The sequence below is a fragment of the Mercenaria mercenaria genome, chromosome 11, assembly GCF_021730395.1.
Source record: "Mercenaria mercenaria strain notata chromosome 11, MADL_Memer_1, whole genome shotgun sequence".
Classification (NCBI taxonomy): Eukaryota; Metazoa; Mollusca; class Bivalvia; order Venerida; family Veneridae; genus Mercenaria; species Mercenaria mercenaria.
Window position 1 is genome coordinate 41630253 of NC_069371.1, and position 20020 is coordinate 41650272.

The 20020-nt window shown below is 33.2% G+C and overlaps 2 protein-coding genes across 2 annotated transcripts; one reads left to right on the top strand and one right to left on the bottom strand.

The window, feature by feature from the left end:
• Positions 1 to 248: 248 nt before the first annotated feature.
• Positions 249 to 4571, top strand: LOC123531890 (deleted in malignant brain tumors 1 protein-like). The gene is made up of 3 exons (XM_053518282.1): positions 249 to 374; positions 1264 to 1393; positions 2349 to 4571. The coding sequence occupies exons 2-3, from the start codon at positions 1283 to 1285 to the stop codon at positions 3201 to 3203; spliced, it is 966 nt and encodes a 321-aa protein (XP_053374257.1). The 5' UTR covers positions 249 to 374; positions 1264 to 1282; the 3' UTR covers positions 3204 to 4571.
• Positions 4572 to 8764: 4193 nt separating this feature from the next.
• Positions 8765 to 19764, bottom strand: LOC123531551 (uncharacterized). Its single transcript, XM_045312611.2, has 2 exons — positions 19434 to 19764; positions 8765 to 10236 (listed from the first exon to the last, which is right to left on the bottom strand). Exons 1-2 carry the CDS (start codon positions 19654 to 19656, stop codon positions 9602 to 9604), a joined length of 858 nt encoding a protein of 285 aa, XP_045168546.2. The 5' UTR covers positions 19657 to 19764; the 3' UTR covers positions 8765 to 9601.
• Positions 19765 to 20020: the final 256 nt, after the last annotated feature.

Sequence of the window (20020 nt, forward strand, 5' to 3'; positions counted from 1 at the left end):
GATCTGTCAGTCTCAGTTAGGTGGAAAATAAGCATAATTAACGGGCCACCGACTAGCTCCTCTTGTCATATAGTTAGAATAATTAAGCATGTTTGTTAGACCGGAAGTCAATGCTTTACGTCATTTATCCAGGTGACACAACAACTCATGTTTTATTCGAAATACAAGGTACCGGTATATTAATTGCATAAATAGGATAATAAGTCTTTATGGTATTAAGTATACAGAAAACACTTAAATGTACAAAGCGGTCAATTACTCCTGTATTCCATAATAAGTTACATACTAGGATAAAAAGTAACAGTTTTATATCCACATTCACGTTGAATTATATTCTTATTCTACGTTGTTTCTGAGATATAGATCTATTTCACGTAAGTATATCTTCATAAGGACTACATGTTTGTTGAAATCTTCACTGATTTCGTGTTGTTCGTTTTGGTAACATTTTATTTTGTTACATAACTGGACATTGTTTAAACTCTTTTTTAATATGATAAGTGATACAAAATATACTTTTATACATACTAGAAAATTAGATTCCGAAATAAAGCAGCAGTTGAAAAGTTAAATGGTTTTCCATCGAATATGAAAACGCGATTGATAAAAACAAAACTATAGAAACTTTAAGGTATCACTAAAATAGTTATCATTCACTGGTTGAATGTTGCTCTCTATTAATTACAGATTATATCTTAAATAAGGAACTGATCTGAATTCAATCCTATTTCGTTTTATGGGTTGTTTTGAAGTTAAAACATTTGCATTTTAAATCTTTAGGCTATACGGAAAACGAAAAATAAAATTACGCACCATGAAATGGGGCAAACGCAACATGAAATTAAACATCCTAATAAACATGAGTTTTGTACTATAAGTATTTATTGGAGATAAAGAACAATACAAATTAAATTTCACGTTCCTAGTTCTAATTATCGAGTTATCAGATATGAAAATGCTGTTTCAGAGATTGTTTGTATCATTATCTATATATGTATGTGACATTTGATACAATTATATTTTCAAGTATCAGTTTCTTGTAAGAGCCTAGAGAAAATGCAAATAGATAGACTAAGTCCTGTGAAACTGTATATATTTTTGAATATATATGCATTATATCAGAGTTTCAGACTTTAAATAGATGATACAAATGTATTGTTGTTTGAATGAAATGCTAGTTGATGTTATTGCAAGAGAAGGCAGTGAGGTTTTCTTGAAATAGTAAAATTTCGTAACTCGTAATGAATTTTGTTTATATTTCAGACGGGAATACATTAGCAAAATGGTCAAGGTACAACTCTGTTTTCAGTTACTATGTGTAGTGCGCGTGTTTGGCGGTCGTCTAGAACAGTTAGAGGAAAGAGTGATGGCGATTCAAACTTTGACCTTTCAGGTAGACACAACATTTCACCATTTCGGTCAACTCCTTGATCACAATTCCACTATATATTGGTCAAGAAATAAACAATACCCACATATTTGTAAATTGCGTATTTACATTTTATAATTCTTTACATCAAAACAACGACGCATTTGTTTTTTTTCTAATTTTTATTTGTTGAATTCAATAACTTTAATTTTTGTTGAGGCTACATTGCTTTGTAGCTTGGAATATGATACGAATAAATGTTGCTCGTTGTTCATTGGTGGGCACGTTACCTGATCTATTTTCTCAATGTAAAGATCTACAATACCGTTTGAGGTCAATTGACAGCGATATTTCATTTATGTTGATTAAGGTTTAGCAGTTAGAAATATTTGATAAACGTACAACAACTTTATCAACAACATACCTATCAAATACCTGTTTTATCGTAATATCCCGTATGACTGGATACTTAAAATATTCTCAAAAAGTTGTCCCCCTTTAAAAATGAATGCTATTTCTAGAGAAGTAAAAATAAACAATAGCTGAAAACTAAGTTAAACCTAGTTATGTGAAATTTCAGCATTGGGACATTATTACAAATGCATGAAATCGAAGATAGGTAACAGTTCTTTACCGGCATTCAATTGCATATATCAGTAAATTGACATTCGAGTAACATACATGTTTTTAATGTTGTTCAATTTGCATGTAAAACAACTATTTCTTGCTATGATTTGGTGTTGTTTGTTCTTCTTCAAAATATGGACATAATCGTAAACTTCAGCATTTTACATTCGCAATGTACGGGTGTACTGGTCATAATATCCGTGTCTCTCCCAAAACATATTGGCATATTGTTTTAAAAAAGGCCTTACCTTTACAACATAATTACAACACAAGCGTCACTCAGCTTTTGGTTACTTTTTAGCAAAACTAATATGCAAAACAATGATGAATTAATGAGTAGTTGTATTTGCAGGACATAAATAAGCTAAGAGAGTCCGTTGATAGAAACTATGGAGAAATACAACTACTAACCAAGTTCATCAACATCACCATGTCACAGGTTATACAGGCAGTGATACCCGTATCAACAACTACGCAAGATCAGACAGATGGAACATGGAGTCCGAAGGGTAACGAAATGAAATCGGACTTGATCAGGCTAAAACGAGCTTTTAGGGATCAAAAAGCGTCAGTTCAGACTTTGCATTCAGAGTTAGACGATAAATTAGAAAATCTTAGAAATGAACTGAAACTGCATCGGAGGGAAACTCTTAATATAACCAAGGGGCAATCAAAAGAAATTCTTGACAAAATTATAGAGACAACGGAGGCAGTGAATTCTGTATGGTCTATGGCAACAGACACTATGAATGGCATTACAGAAATACAAGAAAAACTTAATTCAACTGCCGATGATGTAACAAATACAATAAACCGTGCATTGATGAACACAACGAAACTAATCGAGGCAGTTTCGCGTAACTCTAATAATACAATCAATTTATTATACACATTTCACATGAACAAAGTTATAAAATTAGTAGGCAGTACTTCTTCAGGCCGACTTGAAGTATTTCTTAATGGCGAATGGGGTACAGTTTGTGATGACAGCTTTGATACACATGCAGCTAATGTTGTCTGCAAAATGCTGGGATATGGACGCGGCGAATATTATGGTAGAGCACGTTATGGGCAAGGAACTGGTCCTATACTTCTTGATAATGTCGATTGTACTGGTAACGAAAGTATCTTATTTGATTGTGAGATTGATTACGATACCAGCGATTGTGGACATCACGAGGATGTTGGAGTGTCATGTACTCGATAAACATGATATGTCTAAAGACGAAATACCTGTCAGTGTATCATTTTCGTAAGGAAAGCCAGTATTAATAAAAAGTGTCAATTGTTGTACAAAAGTCTGCTGTAATATTGATTATACATATTAATGTTATTTTTTGAACACACTCATAGGTACCACCTCTGTAAAGGAACATCTCTAAGACAGAAATTCGTTTGTTGTACATAGTTTGTTTTTCGGAGAGATTGATATAGTAAGAAACTGATCTACTTTGAAAGCAATTGTTTGCATAGCAGGGAGCAAATTGTTGTTCAGTTAGTTTTTTTCTCTCGATTCTCAGAATGTAATTTTTCAACTCTTTGCTGCTGGAAGGTTAATGTTGAACTATTGACCAAATGTTTATTCACCGACATTATGAATGTCTACACGACAGAAGTGATTTGCAAAAGCTGAAGCTACATATATTTAAATGAAAGAGAGCCATTTTCTATATTTTCATGAGTGCGTAGTGCGGGAGAAAAACATATTTACAAAAACGAAAACATTTTCTTTTTATTTCTTGCTAATTGATGAAAAACAAGCAAAGAAAAAAACAAAAAACTGTATCTTCAGTGTGTTATTGAATATTTTCACTGACGAAACACAGTAAACACCGAATGCATTTTAACTATTGAATTTTTATGTATGATCATTGACACATAAGCTTAGATTTAAACATGATTTATGTACTTGCATGTACGAGCTCATCAAAAGTTCTTTAAGAAATTGTTAGGTGTCAAGAAAACGACACAAACTGAATTGATATATGGTGATCTTTGTATAAATTTTAAATATATATTCAGCATTAAAATGTCATTAAATATTTGATAAAATTCAACATGCATATGAAAAGAAATATATAACGAGTTTATGATTGACTGAAAATAATTTTAAGAATTATCCGAATCGGATAAACTGGTTTTGATCAGTATGAAATTTGTTGTACATATTAGATTTTTATGGTGACTGGCTGAAAGAAAATGTTCGTAATGTCATGGATATGTTTACTTATTGCTTTTGTTATACACGTATCATTACTGTGTTTGCTTTGTCTCAATGAAATTAAACCAAAATGTTAAAGAAGGTCAAAGTTCACAAAAACATTTTTCTGAGCTGTTAACCTTTATTTCGTTTTCGAATTGCAAATATTTTCATGATCATGGAGGAATGATTATAATAGTATGATTTATACACTAAGCATTATAATGTCTCTATGTATATTTGTCAATATGCTTCTTTGAAATGTTTTCTTTACGTCACTGTTCACCGCATATTATACTTTGCTTGTCCTCATGGGCTTCTTACTGTAATGGAATATAAATATATTATGTAGCATATAATAAACACTTATGTAGTTTTCTCTACTGTTTCCAAGGTTGTCGACATTTACTGGCCTAGCATTAACAGACGTAAACCGTAAATTTCACAGAAACGAATTCTTCACACGTGCGAATATTTCACAAAAGTCGTAAAAGAAACAGAACAATACAGAACAGAATAGAACAAAATAGAATAGAATAGAATAGAACAGAAAAATTTCAAGTAATAATAATAATAAAAAGAATAATATCTTTCGGACCCATGCAATTTTGACCATACCCCTACACCCCCCCCCCCCCCCCATTCATAATAATCATCTCTTTCGGATGTTTGCTCCCCCCAAAAATCAACAACCACAACAACAAAAAACAAAAACAACATACGTACGTTTTATCGAGCATTTAATAAGGATATATCTTTAACTATGGAAAGTGACTTTGTATAATCAAAGTTGATAGGGTCGATGATAGCAAAAGTACATTGCACCCTGTTGTTAACCGTTCAGTTCCAAGACCTATCATTGTGCCTTATAGAGTGTACGAGGACATGTTTCTACAGGACACTTTGAATTGATTTGGATTTCTTTTATATGGTCTTATGGCCTATTAGGAAAAATGGCGATGCACAAAAAAAAAAATGAAATTTAAAATCGTGTTTTTCACGTGTGACCATTACGCATTCGTGTTCCGCCATAACGTTTTAAGGCTGAAATTTTACGAGGAAACTGCGATCATGCAATTACGACTGACGATATGCAAAAATCCAATAGCGATAAACGATAGTGCGATGGCGAAGCGTGAACGGGCGATAGCGTTGCGCAGATGTGCAGTAGGTGACAAGGTGTCGGACGTAAAACCCACGGCATAAGCTGAAAGGTAAAGGGCAACTTTGGAAGTTATAGGTAAAATAATGGTGACATAGCTTGCTTCTGTGGTCTTTAACGTCCTTATCAATTGAAGTATTTTGAAATGGATTGATACAAATGACCATCATGAGGACACGAGGAGTCACAGGCAATACTCAGGTCCGGACCAGAAAGGTTGAGGTCAAATTTAGACTGTTAATTGCTTATACGTTATATTGTGTATGCTGTGTCCTGATATGTCAACGACGGAGACAATACCAAGTGGAATGAAGTGCTCTAAACGAAATATTCACACACGAATTCCTCACCTGTGTGAAGATTTCATGCGAATATTTTAGAAAAATTGTATGAATGTGTCAGAAATTTGTGAAATTTACGTTTCGCATCTGTACACCTATAAAAGCAAAAACATATATGTCACATTTCTGATTTGTGAATATGTGAGGAATTCTCAGGATTTCTTCACGTGCGAAGAATTCATTTCTGTGAAATTTACAGTTCAACTGACGTGTATATGCCAATCAAATGTTAAGGAAGCACATAATTATGTACTTGAACTTTTGTTTGATTTTATTTCTGGCTTTATGAAGTATGGGAATAGTTTATTCATATAGCGGCGTTCCCATTTTTCAACATTCCATGATAACGAAACTTTGTTTGCAAATAAAAATGTCGGCAAAAGCTACACAGAAGTTTACAGGATATATAAATAGGTGATTACCCTGAAAGTTTTAAAAATGTACTTTTCAAACAGCAACGCGCACTATCTGGGACATTTTACATTGAATCAAGATATTCATGGAAATATAGTTTTCTTTATTCTGACTATTATGCAAGGAAGTAAATAAGTATTGTGTAATACTAGTGGTACCCTTCATGAAATTTTATTCGTAACAACTTCAAAAAGTTTGTTTATTATTTAAAATATTCTTTTATTATAATCCTCTGCCAAAGTACATATAAGAGCATATAATTAATATACAGATATGTATCAATGTTCTGTAACACTGTTCCTTCAAGTAGGGAATGCTATATAAAATGCAATAAAACTGTAAGCATTGATACAAAAATTGATGAAGGGAAATACTTCTTTATTATCTTTAGTGAAATATATCTTTTATTAATCATAAGAAGTATGATATCATTTTGTTTCATTTGTTTAGAGATTCAGAATACCTTTCCAAAATCGATGGGAAGTGAGCAGTTAGCAGGTACACCAGTTAACTGATACAATTACTGGCAGTTATCCTAATAGTGATCGTGGTCATTAAATTAAGCACGAAGAAAGAAGACACCGGCTATGAATTTTCGATAAGATCATGTAATTACCGCACCTGATATTATGTCATTAAAACGACTGTAGGAAATGTCAATTTGTATGGAAGTTATCATGATGAAAGTTGAACAAAGGAGAGGTGAAAATTCTTGTCGACGTTCAGTCCCGTAACAGTAGAAGAACCCGGGATTAAACCGGGTGGGCGATGTAGAGAGGGTGGATGCCCACCACGCCCAGATGGTGGTCATCCTGGGAAAACTCTTGATTTCGAGCATGGGCTGACCAATTAACTATATCTTGACCCACTATAGTTAATCCTACCACCACTCAATAAAGACATCAAGCGGTCTCAGAACATTCCGTTTCTTGCAAACCATGTACGCAACTGGGGAATATTTCTCTTGCGACGATAAATTATGTTAACTTAGAAATCAAAGAAATCATTTAAGGTTTTGGTATTAGAATTGATAAAAAATTCGTTTTAATATTTGTCTTCTGTTATTTATCAATATGTATCATTTGAACACACGCCACAAGTGCTACGTATAGAAAAATATAAATTTAAACAAATACACGTGAACTGACTGATAGATCTTCACAAAACTTGGTCTGTACCATTCCTGTATTTGTCTCTCTCAGTGTTGTTCAAATGCTTTAAGGGACAGTTAGAGGTTGTATGTACTTCTTACAAGATTTCTCAAACAGTCTGCTTGACCCCCTTTTTCGGACCGCCGGGGCAGAAAATATAATAGGGTTATTATAACAGTGGCTAGATCTGGGATTTTGTATTCGGCTGTCGTGGATTTTTGCCAGATCGTATCTTATGAAGCGCGCAAGCGCCGTGTGTGATCCGACCTTGTAAAATCCACGAGAGCCGAATGCAAAATACTGTTATAATGCCTCTTTTATTACATAACTCTACCTTTTTGTTTGTTGTTTTGTTATTGAACGAACTCTTTCATGTTTCTCGATATTAAAATGGAACTAAACCAAGTTTTTATGCGCGCTATTTATAGCACTGTGTCAGGAAAACCCAGAGCATTGGCTATAGAAACATTTGAAATTCTGAACAATATTGCTCCACCTGTCTTTAATGATATTATTCAAGTTCATTCATGATGCTGGTTATAATTTTAGGTGTACCAACTTACTAGAAGTCCCTCGGATATCAACAAATAAATGGTAAAATTAGTTTTAGATATGCCTGTCCGGTTCTGTAGAACTCGCTTCCAGAAAATGTCAGGAAGACATCAAGCTTTTGCCAATTCAAAAGCCTGATTGCACATTGGAATGGCCAGGATTACATGTGTTCGATGTGTAAATTTACTTAGCAACGTGTTTTGCAGAATTGGACGACATTTTCTCAACGCCTTTTAGTTAATATTATGCTTGTACTCTTAGCTTTGTGCCTTTTACTTTTTTGTTAATTTTGTAGTTTACTTTGTTAAATTGCTTAAGATGTATATGTATGCCCTGCTGCTTTAGTATGTATACGTTGCTTTCCTTTTTAGTTACTTTAGTATTATACCTTGCTGTCTGTTAATTAATATATAGAAACATGCTTGTCGTAATATGCTTTGAATGTGCTTTTGTCATTATAACATCATTTTATGCTATGTATTGTGTGTTACTGTAAAGGAGCTGCTGCTCAGTTCACTTCAGATCTGATCTGAGATGAAATCCTCGTTTAGCAAATCTTTATTCAGCTCTTTGCGACCGTTTTGTCCATCAGTTTTTTTTTTATTCCTGTTTATTTTAAGCTTTTCGTAGGCCTATGGTCAATAGCAGCAGATCTTTTACAGGTTTCACCACATTATTTGTGCTGCTATATGTTCATGTGCTATAACCTTGTCTCTTATTTTACAGCTTTCTTACTATATTTTATTTGTTTATCTTTGTTCTTGATAGTCGGTTCAAAAGCGCTTGCCGCTTATGTTGTACTGTTTTTCTGTCTTGCCGACTTTAAATAAAACTTATCTTATCTTATCTTAGGTCATGCATATTATGAAAGTAGTCCTGCAGCATACATTACAAAAGGTACAATACGGAAACACTTTTCTGCATGTTCATATCTAATTGTGAAGCCGATTTGTTTTACAGAATTTATATAGGTATATAATTTCTCGTAGTTCTAGTGTTCTCAGTGTATAAGTTGTATGAACGTCTTCAAAGATTTCCAAAACGGTCTGCTTGACCCCTTTTTAGGCCCGCCGGGGCAGAAAATATAAAATTATATAAACATCTTCTCCTTTGATCCTAACAGGATTACACAAAACTTGGTCTGTACCATTCTTGTATGGACATCTCTCAATTTTGTTTGTATCGTTTGCCTTCATCTAGGAGCCGTCCGAGCTAAAATAGAAAACACTTTAACGACTTTTCAGCAACTTTTCTATAGCTTAACCCCTTTAACTACACCTAAAAATAGGAAAATACCGTTTAAACGACTTCCAATTATATCATCTTCACAATACCAGGGCTCAGTTGTTCGAAACTTTCTCTGGCGATTAGTCTTACGATATTCTTTCAACGTTATTTTTCGACATTTCAGAAGCCTTAAAAACAAATGAATGGGTTAAGAATAATCAACACTAAAAGCATCTTTACAATAAAATCAAAACGCCATAGATTACTAATGTTTCCGACCAAGAAAAGTATTTTGAATCAAAATTTAACCGGCCGTTAGTTTAACAGCCGGTTAAGTTTCGAACAACTTAGCCCATGGGAGTGACTTAGTTAAATATAGTTTTTAAGTTTAATTTGTAGTTATATCCTCTTAAAATTAATGTCTTTAATACAGATATAGTTTATAACTGGGTTAAAGCAATAGTGTAGTAAAACAAAATTAAACACGAGAACAAAAATGCACTGTTGAATCTTTCTGAAATGTCTTTAAATTCACTATATGGAATCTTTCTTAAACGTTTATTTTGAACAAACAGCACATGTTAGTTCCCGTCCGTTCACGTAAGGTGGACATCGCAATGACCCACAGCGTGCCTCAACAAAATAGAACAACTTTCCATTGGCATTAGATGGTCCTCCGCCAATAAATCCCGGCTCGCCGTCTAAACAAACAAATTCGGTTGTTGCCTGATGGTTTTCATGTCCACTGGTGAGATACCCGCTATATTCCAATGTCCATCCGTCATAACAGATGTTTCGACCCGGTAACATTATAACACTTGGTCGGTTTGTCCTACAGACACAGCATGGCACATCGTTGTCGAGCAAGGTCTTTCCAAAGAACTTATCCATATGTCTTTCTTTGAGTTCATACTCTGCTCCATAGACGGTTCCAGATACCTGCTCTGAATCTTCATAAACACCCCACACTGGTTCCTCGGGTAAACATAAATAATTGCTTGCGGCACCTCTTTTATCATAATGTCCACCACCTGCATATCCCTTGTACACCATTTCTGTTCCATTTCCGGGACATTCTGTTCTTCCCCAGCGGACGTATGTGTTTCCTGCCCCACTGTACGACTTTGTCGCGTCTATCTCTTTTATCCTTTTTTCTACACGGTCTACTATTGCTCGAGTATGAAGGCTCTCCTCTGTAATATATAATACAATTCTGAAGAAATTCTGGAGACACGAGACATGATTTTGTTTTGACAACGCAACATTATAATAGTAATAAGCATTTTTCATACGTATATATTGACGGGTGTTTTATGTATTTGGTCAAATAGTTTTCTAACACAGACTTTCATTTCAATAAACTAGTAAATTAAAAGATGAGAAATTCTACAGCAATGAAACAAGTCCGACGTCTGATGTCTGTGCGACTGTAAAGGGGATTCAGAAAGTTTTTGGTAGACTCATGTTATTTGTGGGGGCCTCCGTGGCTGAGTGGTTAAGGCCGCTGACTTTGAATCACATGTCCCTCACCATGTAAGGAAGACATCAAGCAGGCTTACGGAAGGTGCCCGCTCGCGATGACATAATGCATGGAGGAGCACCTAGGGTATTCATGCACCATTAAAGCTGGAAAATCTACATATGACATATAATACTGTGTCTGTGCAACGTTAAACCCAACAAAACAATCAAAAAATGTTATGTGTTGCACACTTATTACGTAGACATGATGAATACCAAATATGTCTATGATACGGATTTACGTAGAAAATTCAGGTTCTTCTAACCTTAATGTAATATAGACAGTTGGCTAACTTGGAAAAGAGGCCTGGTTAACAAATCCGTAGGCATTTTTAATACAATATGGTATCGTACCTTAAAACGTTCATTATTCTTTTTTCTATTCAACTAGGGTGGATACCAGGCTCAAAAATCCATTTTTAATTTTTTGGGAGGCCCCAAAAGGGGACAATTAGTTTTTTCTCAATTTCAAGGGAAATTAAAGAAATTTTTTATTTTTATCATTATTTGATGAAATGTGTATCTGTTTTAGATTAAATGTATTAATATGAATAAATATGTTCATCACACTAATCATTTTAGAATTTGAGGCCCATTACAGGGCTTTAAAAAATATTTTGAAATTTTTGATAGGTATCGCATACTTAAGAAGTATATTGTTTTTACTCTATTTGTGAAATCTCTTTGATAGTAATGTTGAGTATAGATGTTTTTACACAAATTATAGGTTGCTATGCAAATCCGGGGATGTTTTGATTTTAACGCGCATGCGCTCTGCGTGTGGCAAAAGAACTCTCAACGATAAGAAAACCTACTTAAAATTATCATTATATTACGAATTTTTTTGCCATTATAAAGATAATTTCAGTCAAGTAATTTATTATACAGTATACTTTGATTAAAGACATGTATGTTAGTTAATCATATCTTACCTGCAAAGCCCGCTTTATTCTTATTTTCGTCAGAAAAGAACAAGATTTCCAGTTTTCCACACATCATACAAATATAAAACTTGTTCCTTACATTTAAAATTTTCATATTTTTCATTATATCTATTTTTCCCACAACTTCAAATAGTTGTTATATATATATAAAAAAATTTCCGCCTTAAATGACATCTTCATACTTTGGGGTCGCGGCTCCATGCCACTGCATGTTTTAAGTGATATACCGGAAATCATTGCGTAACTATTATGCAACTGACATAATAAAACATAGGTCACCTGGGTAATCAAGACCGCAAGTTAATTTCGAGAGTGTCTCCCAATTAGAGCGGACCATAAAAGTTACTGAAGCAAATAAGATGGCTTTGATGTGATATATATTAAAGCCTTCGGTCATCGATGCCATTAAAAGAACGCACTCAGATTTATATATCACGTGGCGGAGCTGTTTTGTGAATCAAAAAAATATACATTTCACGTGAGTATTTCAAAATCTATAAGAATATACTTTGGAACTTTAATGGACATTTTCTTTTAAAACGATGAAATGTAGTTACAAAAAATCTAAATTCGTAAGATATTAATCAAATCAAGGACTATAACTACACACTGAAGGAAAACACCTGATATAAATCTCTATTTTTTTTTTATTTCTTATATTTACATGCTGGATCATTTTCATAGCAAAAATGTATCGCGCAAGTAGTCATTATCCGCGATTTAATGGAATAATTATGATAAACTTGAATTCCGCAAAGAATAGAACAGATAAGGAATGTAAGTATAGAACACCCCTCCCCGCTACCCGCCCCCTCTCTTTTAAATCTGACCGCTGCATGAAACAAATAAAATAAAAATAACAATTTTAAGATGATGATCTTTTTTTTTAAATACTGAATGAATTGATCCCCGTTTGAGTATAACTGGATACAAAACCAAAGGCTGAACTTTATTAATTAAACATTTCATTTTCAACTTCCACTGTTAATTATATTTCAAGTATCATGTAAGCTAATTGCGACACGTGGTAAGTTATGGGAGATCACGTTAGGAAATAAAACAAAATCTTTGTTATTACTTTATAAATTCATGGAAAATATCATTTTTTATTCATTTTTCTTAACCTAAATTTGTCGAGATCAAAATTGCCGAATGAGTAGTCCAATTAATCTAAATGCAAATTAGTTAAAGCTTTGGGTTTGCAAAGAACTACATATATTTAACTTTGTCTTTCGGTGGATATTTACTATAAAACAAACTCATTATTGATCGAATAGATCTAAATACAATATATCTCTAACGTAATTTATATTGTGCAGTCATGTCTTTTTGCCCTACGTAGAGTGCGCATGCGCGAAAATTGTTTCCCGTTGCTAAGCAAATAGCTCTGTGTAAAAAGGTCTATTTAAGGTTCAGGTGTGTAACAGGCATTCTAGTACACAAAATAATAAAACGGGCACCACTGTACTGTGGGGTCATGTTATTGTAGAATAATTGATAAGCAAATTTTAAAGTTTGTTGGAAAAAAAATGGTAAATTGCCCTCTTCTTTCATATGTTGTAAACCATAAAAATTACCAGAATATTTTCTTCACAGCAATTTAATATTTGTTCTTAGGTAGTTATTTTACACCCTCTCTCTCTCCCTCCTCCACCCCCCCCCCCCCAAAAAAAAAAAAAATAAAAATAAAATAAAATAAATTGACGCTCCAAGAGGGTTTAAATTACTCACATTTCATGATAATTTAGATTAGTAAGTAGTTATTAGTTAACAGAATCATTGCTGAAATATATGACGATTTATGATTCACCATTTTATATGTATGGTGATAATAATCACATCCCTTTAATAGGATGTAAGTGGAACTTTAACTAATATGCCATAGTATAGATATAGCTCAAAGACCAGATTATTCTTAAATGTGTGCCCTCTTGATATACTAGTAGCAAGCCTACAATTATATTCATTGGCAATGTCACCTATACATGTTTCTTTATTCATCTGATCTCTTGTAACATTGGAATATACCCCAAACAACAATCAGGTCCCATGATTCAGCTAGCCAGAGAGACAAGTCAAAGACATTTTAACCAATTTGGTATCAGCGGAGCAGTTGTCAAGTATTTAGGTCTCCGCTGCTCAATCTGGAGGTCAGCATTTCATGTACCACATGACACCAGTATTGGTGTGTGTCCACTTCAGTAAATGTCGCAATGGCACTGCACAGCTGATAGTTACATTTTATTATTGTAAGTATTTCATTACCTGAAAAGGATAACTGATGTTCATGTGAACATGTAGCACATATTTTCCCAACCAGATACGTTTTTGGTAGGTGGTGTTTATGAAGTAGCCACAAAGGGGCTAGAAAATTCTAATATGTCCAAAAATAATGTAATCATTAGTATTATGTGTAATTTTGTGCCTTGCAGATTGTAGATATCGGCTCTTTTTTGTCCTCATATACTCACCTCTATTCATGCTACAGGAATAAAAATGTCCAGGACCTGTGAAATCTATTTGTTTACAATTTTGATATTAGATTAAGTATGTATATTTTGTTGTTCGTTATTAACGATAGTTATACTTGTAAGGATTCCTGAGAGTAAGCATTTTTGTGTACAAATGACTGCATGAAACGATTTTCGTGGCATCTTAGTGATGGTAAGGGCTAGATTCCAACCTGAGGGCCCTCCATGTAGATTCAGCTAAACATTAAAAATTTGTTAATGGTCATTTTTTCAGTTCTAGGCTTATTATGCCCTAGAAGCCAATTTTGCTGAGGTTTAAAGAACTGAGTACAAGTCTTAATAGTTGTTAGGCTTACTTTGTATCTAAATTTACAGAAACATTTCGTATTGTATATACTTTGCCATTGCGTCATTTATTTACACTGTTATGCAACTCTGAAAAGTTGGAAGGATTAGGAGAAAGATTTACTTCAATTTTTACTGGTTTATTTTCCAAGTTGTGTTTTTGCAACTGACAGTTTCAAATCTGTGCTCAACTTTGTTCCTTTGTGTGTCCGTATCTTTCTCGTTGTCTATATATTTTACTTTGTTCATGTATATTAAGTGTAAAGTTAATCATGTACACATCCATATCACTGATATGGGGTTTTTGTTTGAGGGGGTGGGGGGAGGTTCTTTCTTCGAACGTAGTTTTTCTTAATGGATATTTGTCCATGCGATTTTTTTCTAGCCTTGTGCTTTGAAAATACTCTCAAAAAGTAAAAATGCAACATCCGTTCTTTAGGACAGTCTAAGCATGACTTGTGTTACATGAGCATATGGCGCCTGCGTTGTAATTCATTTCACTACCACCTTAGAAATTCTTATTTATTACATTTCGATATACAGAAATTCGATAATCAATAAGGAACGACATATCAAATATTCGTAAAAGTCTTCATACTGTTAAATGATTAATAAATTGACCAAGAGTTTAAGTTTGGTAAGTTTGAAGTTTTTACCTTGCAAAACACTTTTGTGTGATGTAGACGCGTAACAAACATTTACGTGTAATGTCACACGAGGTTTTCTATATTGTAGTAGTATTATTACATCTGGTGACTCCACCATTTCAAAACAACTGAATGTTAATTGGTCTTATGGCATGCCACTGCTTCAACAAATTTTTTTTTGCAAAATGCCTGTTCTGGCCATGGATAAAGTCCGATAACGATTTTAATAACAATAGCTGCCCAAATGCCTTGTGCTCGACTATTCAACAATTTTTAATTTTAACAAGGACCATGATTGGGCAAGACTTACAAAACCATGTGTTTACTACTTCCCGAGGTTTGATGACCGAAAGCACTATGTGAAATTTTAATCAAATGCATGTAGTTCCTGAAATATACCTTGTTTTTTAGGTACATGCTAATCTTTTACCAAATATTCTAGGTTGAAAACGAATCATATTTTTTATGAAACTCAGTCATGATTATTTTTATTTCAAAAGGTGAGATGACACAAAAGCCTTATGTAAAGTTTTAATCCAACACCTATTGGTTGCTAAGATATGAACTTACATGCAAAACTTATCCAAGGTGAGGATGTCAACAAAGGCGACCACAACACCAGAGTGAACAGAATAGCACTCACTATTCTTCAAATGCACTGGAATTTATATGTGTATATCAATGTACATCAAATATTTACACACAATATTTCAAAAAAGAAAAAGAAAATGAAATATTTGCCAGAAAGTGATATTGTGTTTATCTTTTTGAGTGTATATATCGGCCAGTATTCCATATTTGGGCAATTTGACTATATGTGTCTCAAAAGTTAGCACCAATTAATCGATAATTTACGCACTCTTATTGTAGTAACAATTAAATGAAAATATTTTTTTGCCCCTCCGTGCATTATTTCATCACGAGCGGGCACCTGGGTAGAACCACCGACCTTCCGTATGCCAGCTGGATGGCTTCCTCACATGAATAATTCAACGACCCGAGTGAGATTCGAACCCACATCGATGAGGGGCAAGTGATTTAGGAAATGAAATGCAGCGAAGTAACATGTATATGTAACATACTGGCTCTACAATTTCTTGAAATTCTCAGAGTTAGTTATTCTATATGTATCAAAGTGTTTTGTGAATGTCTTGGTTTTAGTGTTCTCAGACCTCAATAGGAAGTGATGCTGCAATAATAAAAACAATAAAATTACTTTACACAATAAGTTTTAGTACAGTTAATATAATGTTTTAAGACTACGTGAGTATATCCACACACTTAAAGGGAATTCCTATAGTTTTTTATGCGCATCTTTCTGCGCAGCCGACACTTTCTATGGAAAACTGAACTGAAGTCAACATTTGTTGAAACATGTTACAGACAATCTTAAATATGAGGAATTTTGAATGAAATAACATTTTTGATAAGTTATATCAGTAATCAAATGTTGATACTGGTTTATGTTGTATTGACAAGTATCATGCCTGACAGGTATCTTGCTATTTTTGTGGTTGTGTTTTCACATCGCATTTTAGTACAAAGACAGTGTTGTTCATATAATGTAAGATAATTGACTTAGTACTGATAAGACAATATCACCTTTCAGATGATTTAGTATTCAATTATAGAAAGAATTAAGAATTTTAAAAACTTTTTTTAATCAATTTGGCCAGGTTCGCGCCATTTCCGTCCGAACAGGTGTTGTATTCTAGCGGTCTTAACATAAAATTTAGCCTGGTGACCCATACATTTTTAGCCGTTTTTATGCTCACAATACAATTATCTATACACAAGAAGAAAAAGAAAAAATTCTATGAAAGAGTTTTTTCAAAATTAAAAAAAAATATTCTTCACTATGGGTATTTTTCATTGAAAAAAGTTCACAAAAGTAAATATGAAATAATATTTTTTTTTCGTTTGTACCCATTATTGTAAGGATAGAGTATTACAAATATGACTATGATATCAAATAAGTATATAATAAAATCTGTAAAATGAAAAAACCGTATTGTTCTGCCTGGATGTATATTTCGGTTGGTATTTATAAAAAAGCAGAAAATTATGAAAATGTTGAAAAATCGCCGGCAGTTTCAGCAACAGTGGGTGTGTTCAAAGCAATTTTTCACAAAACAAGCCCGGTGACCTATTGTTTTTATTTGTTCATTGTTTTCAGCACAAATTGTCCTATCATATATATGAATCTAAAAAAATTCTATGAAAGGAAAAAAAAAACTATAGGAATTACCTTTAACTGAATGTTACGTTGATGGCAAACATGATATTCAGCATGTCCGGTTAAAATTTTTCATTTTGAGTGTAACTCCTTTTGGGGCCCCTTGATTTATATATGAAATTTCAAAGAAAATGTAATATGTCTTAGTTTTTATATATGCACTAGATACTATAGAGGATAAACATTCATTTCTTAATTACATGTTAATACCAATGTACCGCAAATTTTAATTGGATACGCCACATCATCATGTAAATGCCGTCTGACGAAGAACCCCCAACTTAGGGCCTCTTAGTCTTTAATTTCACTTGAAAATTACATTTATACGTCAAATTATATTATTCAATTGAATCTTTCTACTCTATTATATATTTAAGTCAGATTTATCTTAACCTGTAATTTCAACAACATTTTACTTTCATTATTATTTCTTATCATGTGCACCGCTTTTGGAGCCTCAGGAAAATTTGAATAGGGATATTTGGGCCTGGTATCTACCCTGGCTAAATTTCATATACCCCAACGAACATTTTGATGTATGATACCATATTGTACTAAAAATGCCTATGGATTTTTTTTCTCAGGGCTTTCGCCAACTGTCTAATAATGTATGTTGCCTTAATAATAAGTAAATAATATACATCATAAGATGGAAAGGAATTTGAGGACTGTTGACATGTTTTTATTCAAACTTATAAATGATCCTGTGAAAACATTATGTTCAGCATATTTGTAAAAAAACTATTTAAACTTCAAAAATAAACATTCAATGATAATTTGGATAATATGAATTTTCAAAATACATGTTCAATGCAATATTACGGCTTTGATTTAATCATATCTGTCCAGAGCAATATTTACGCGATAGTTTTCTGACGCAAACCAGAAACAGTGAAGCCATTATTTATATAGAGGATATTTGTTTGTTTCAGTGAAATATCAGTTTTATTTCACAAGTGAGCATCAAAAACTGATATTTTCACGAGTGGCGCAGCCACGAGTGAAAATGACTTTTTTTGGTGCTCACGAGTGAAATAAAATTGATATTTCACTGACACAAACAAATTTTCTTTTTATTTCATGTGTAAAACTATTCTTTTGTTGCGTAACTAATAAAATGTCGAAAATCGCGGGAACAATCAACAGAAAGCATAACACAAATGACGTCATTTTAACGATGTCATCGCCATTATTGTCCCCGGTATTCATAACGCTTTGTATACAATTTGACTTCAATCGCGACGGAGGACCGGAACTAGTTCGGCAAAAACAGTGAAAAATAAAAATGATAATCTACTGTTTCAAAACTGTGGATTATCATTTTTATTTCACCGAGAAAACTCTATAATTCACTGGAAAACATAAAAATAAATATTAGTTATCTGACGCAAACTAGAAACAGCGAAGCCATTATTTACATATTATTATCGTATTTATAATAATAATTAAAAAATATGATTTTTTTAAACTTTGAATTTCACACGGAGGCGCTTTTAAAATCAAAGAGTACATTTTTACAAAATCGTCCGTTTAATTTACAAACTTTTCTGAAATTAGTAGTTGTATGCCTTTTGTTGAAGTCCTACTGTCTTGATTAATATAAAAGCAAGATATTGATTTAAACTGTTGATATAAAATAAACTTAATATGTTTCATGTAGATCTACTAATTTTAACATAGGAAACCCCAGTATAGCAAGCATTTTGGACATAGGAATGTAATACACTCATTGAGACTTTTAGAAAAGTAATATAACTAACCTATGCATTGTTGTGCAAAGGAGAAAGAAATTACGAGAAACCCATGTTTTGCAATTGGTGATCCGGCAGCAAGTACAGAAATAATTCTTATATCATATTCAGTAACACATAAAATATTTGAGTAAATCTTGGTAATTGTGACGGGCTTTGAAGGCATGGTGCAGAAATGAAATACGAGCCTTGACCTAAATAGTCCACATGACCATGTGATCTTTGTTTGAAAAGATAAAAATACTGGAAACAAATTTTAAAACAAAAAAGAAAAATTGAAAAAATAAAGTTGCATAACTGAACTCATTTAACTAAATTCTTGTTGTAGATAAATGTACAGACAGGGCATGTCATCAAAATTTTACTCGTGCGTGTTTTTAAAAATCTCTTTATTTGATCCCTATCAGCAATATTCTAACTGCTATATTCGTTTTGAAACATTATTTACAAATTCAGAGTATAAAGTGACTTTTACCTTTCAATGTGTTTGTTAGTTTAATAACTTTCTCAGTCAATTCCTTTATTTTGTTTTGTTCGATTTCCAACATTACCATTTTATGTAACATTTTATATTCGTAGTCGAATCTAGATGTACATAATGGTTCCTCCATTTGTTTGTCCATTGCAATAACACGTCGGTTAAACGATATGAATAAATATAGTAGTATCCACGGTTTCATATTAAATGTAGACACCATGTTTTTCTTGTCTGTACGATCTAACTTTAACACAGTAGATGCCGATCGTTAGAAATGCACTGAAGTTAACAAGCTACAGCTAACGCCAACGCTTCACATTACAGTTGGCGGCTTGGTGCAAGATGATAAGTAGCTGGCCGGCTCTGAAATTCCCATCAACATTTCACACTTTAGAACAGTACAGCGTTTTCCCATGAACTATTTATACTGCTGAGATAGAGAGCTTTGTTGTCGTGGGAATTTCGTGAAGAACACAATACATGTGAAAAGTACATAGTGTTCAACGTTACTTGATTTCATATATCTTACTTTATATCAATTTTATATTAATAGTTAGACATTAAGACGGTGGACGCGTAACGAC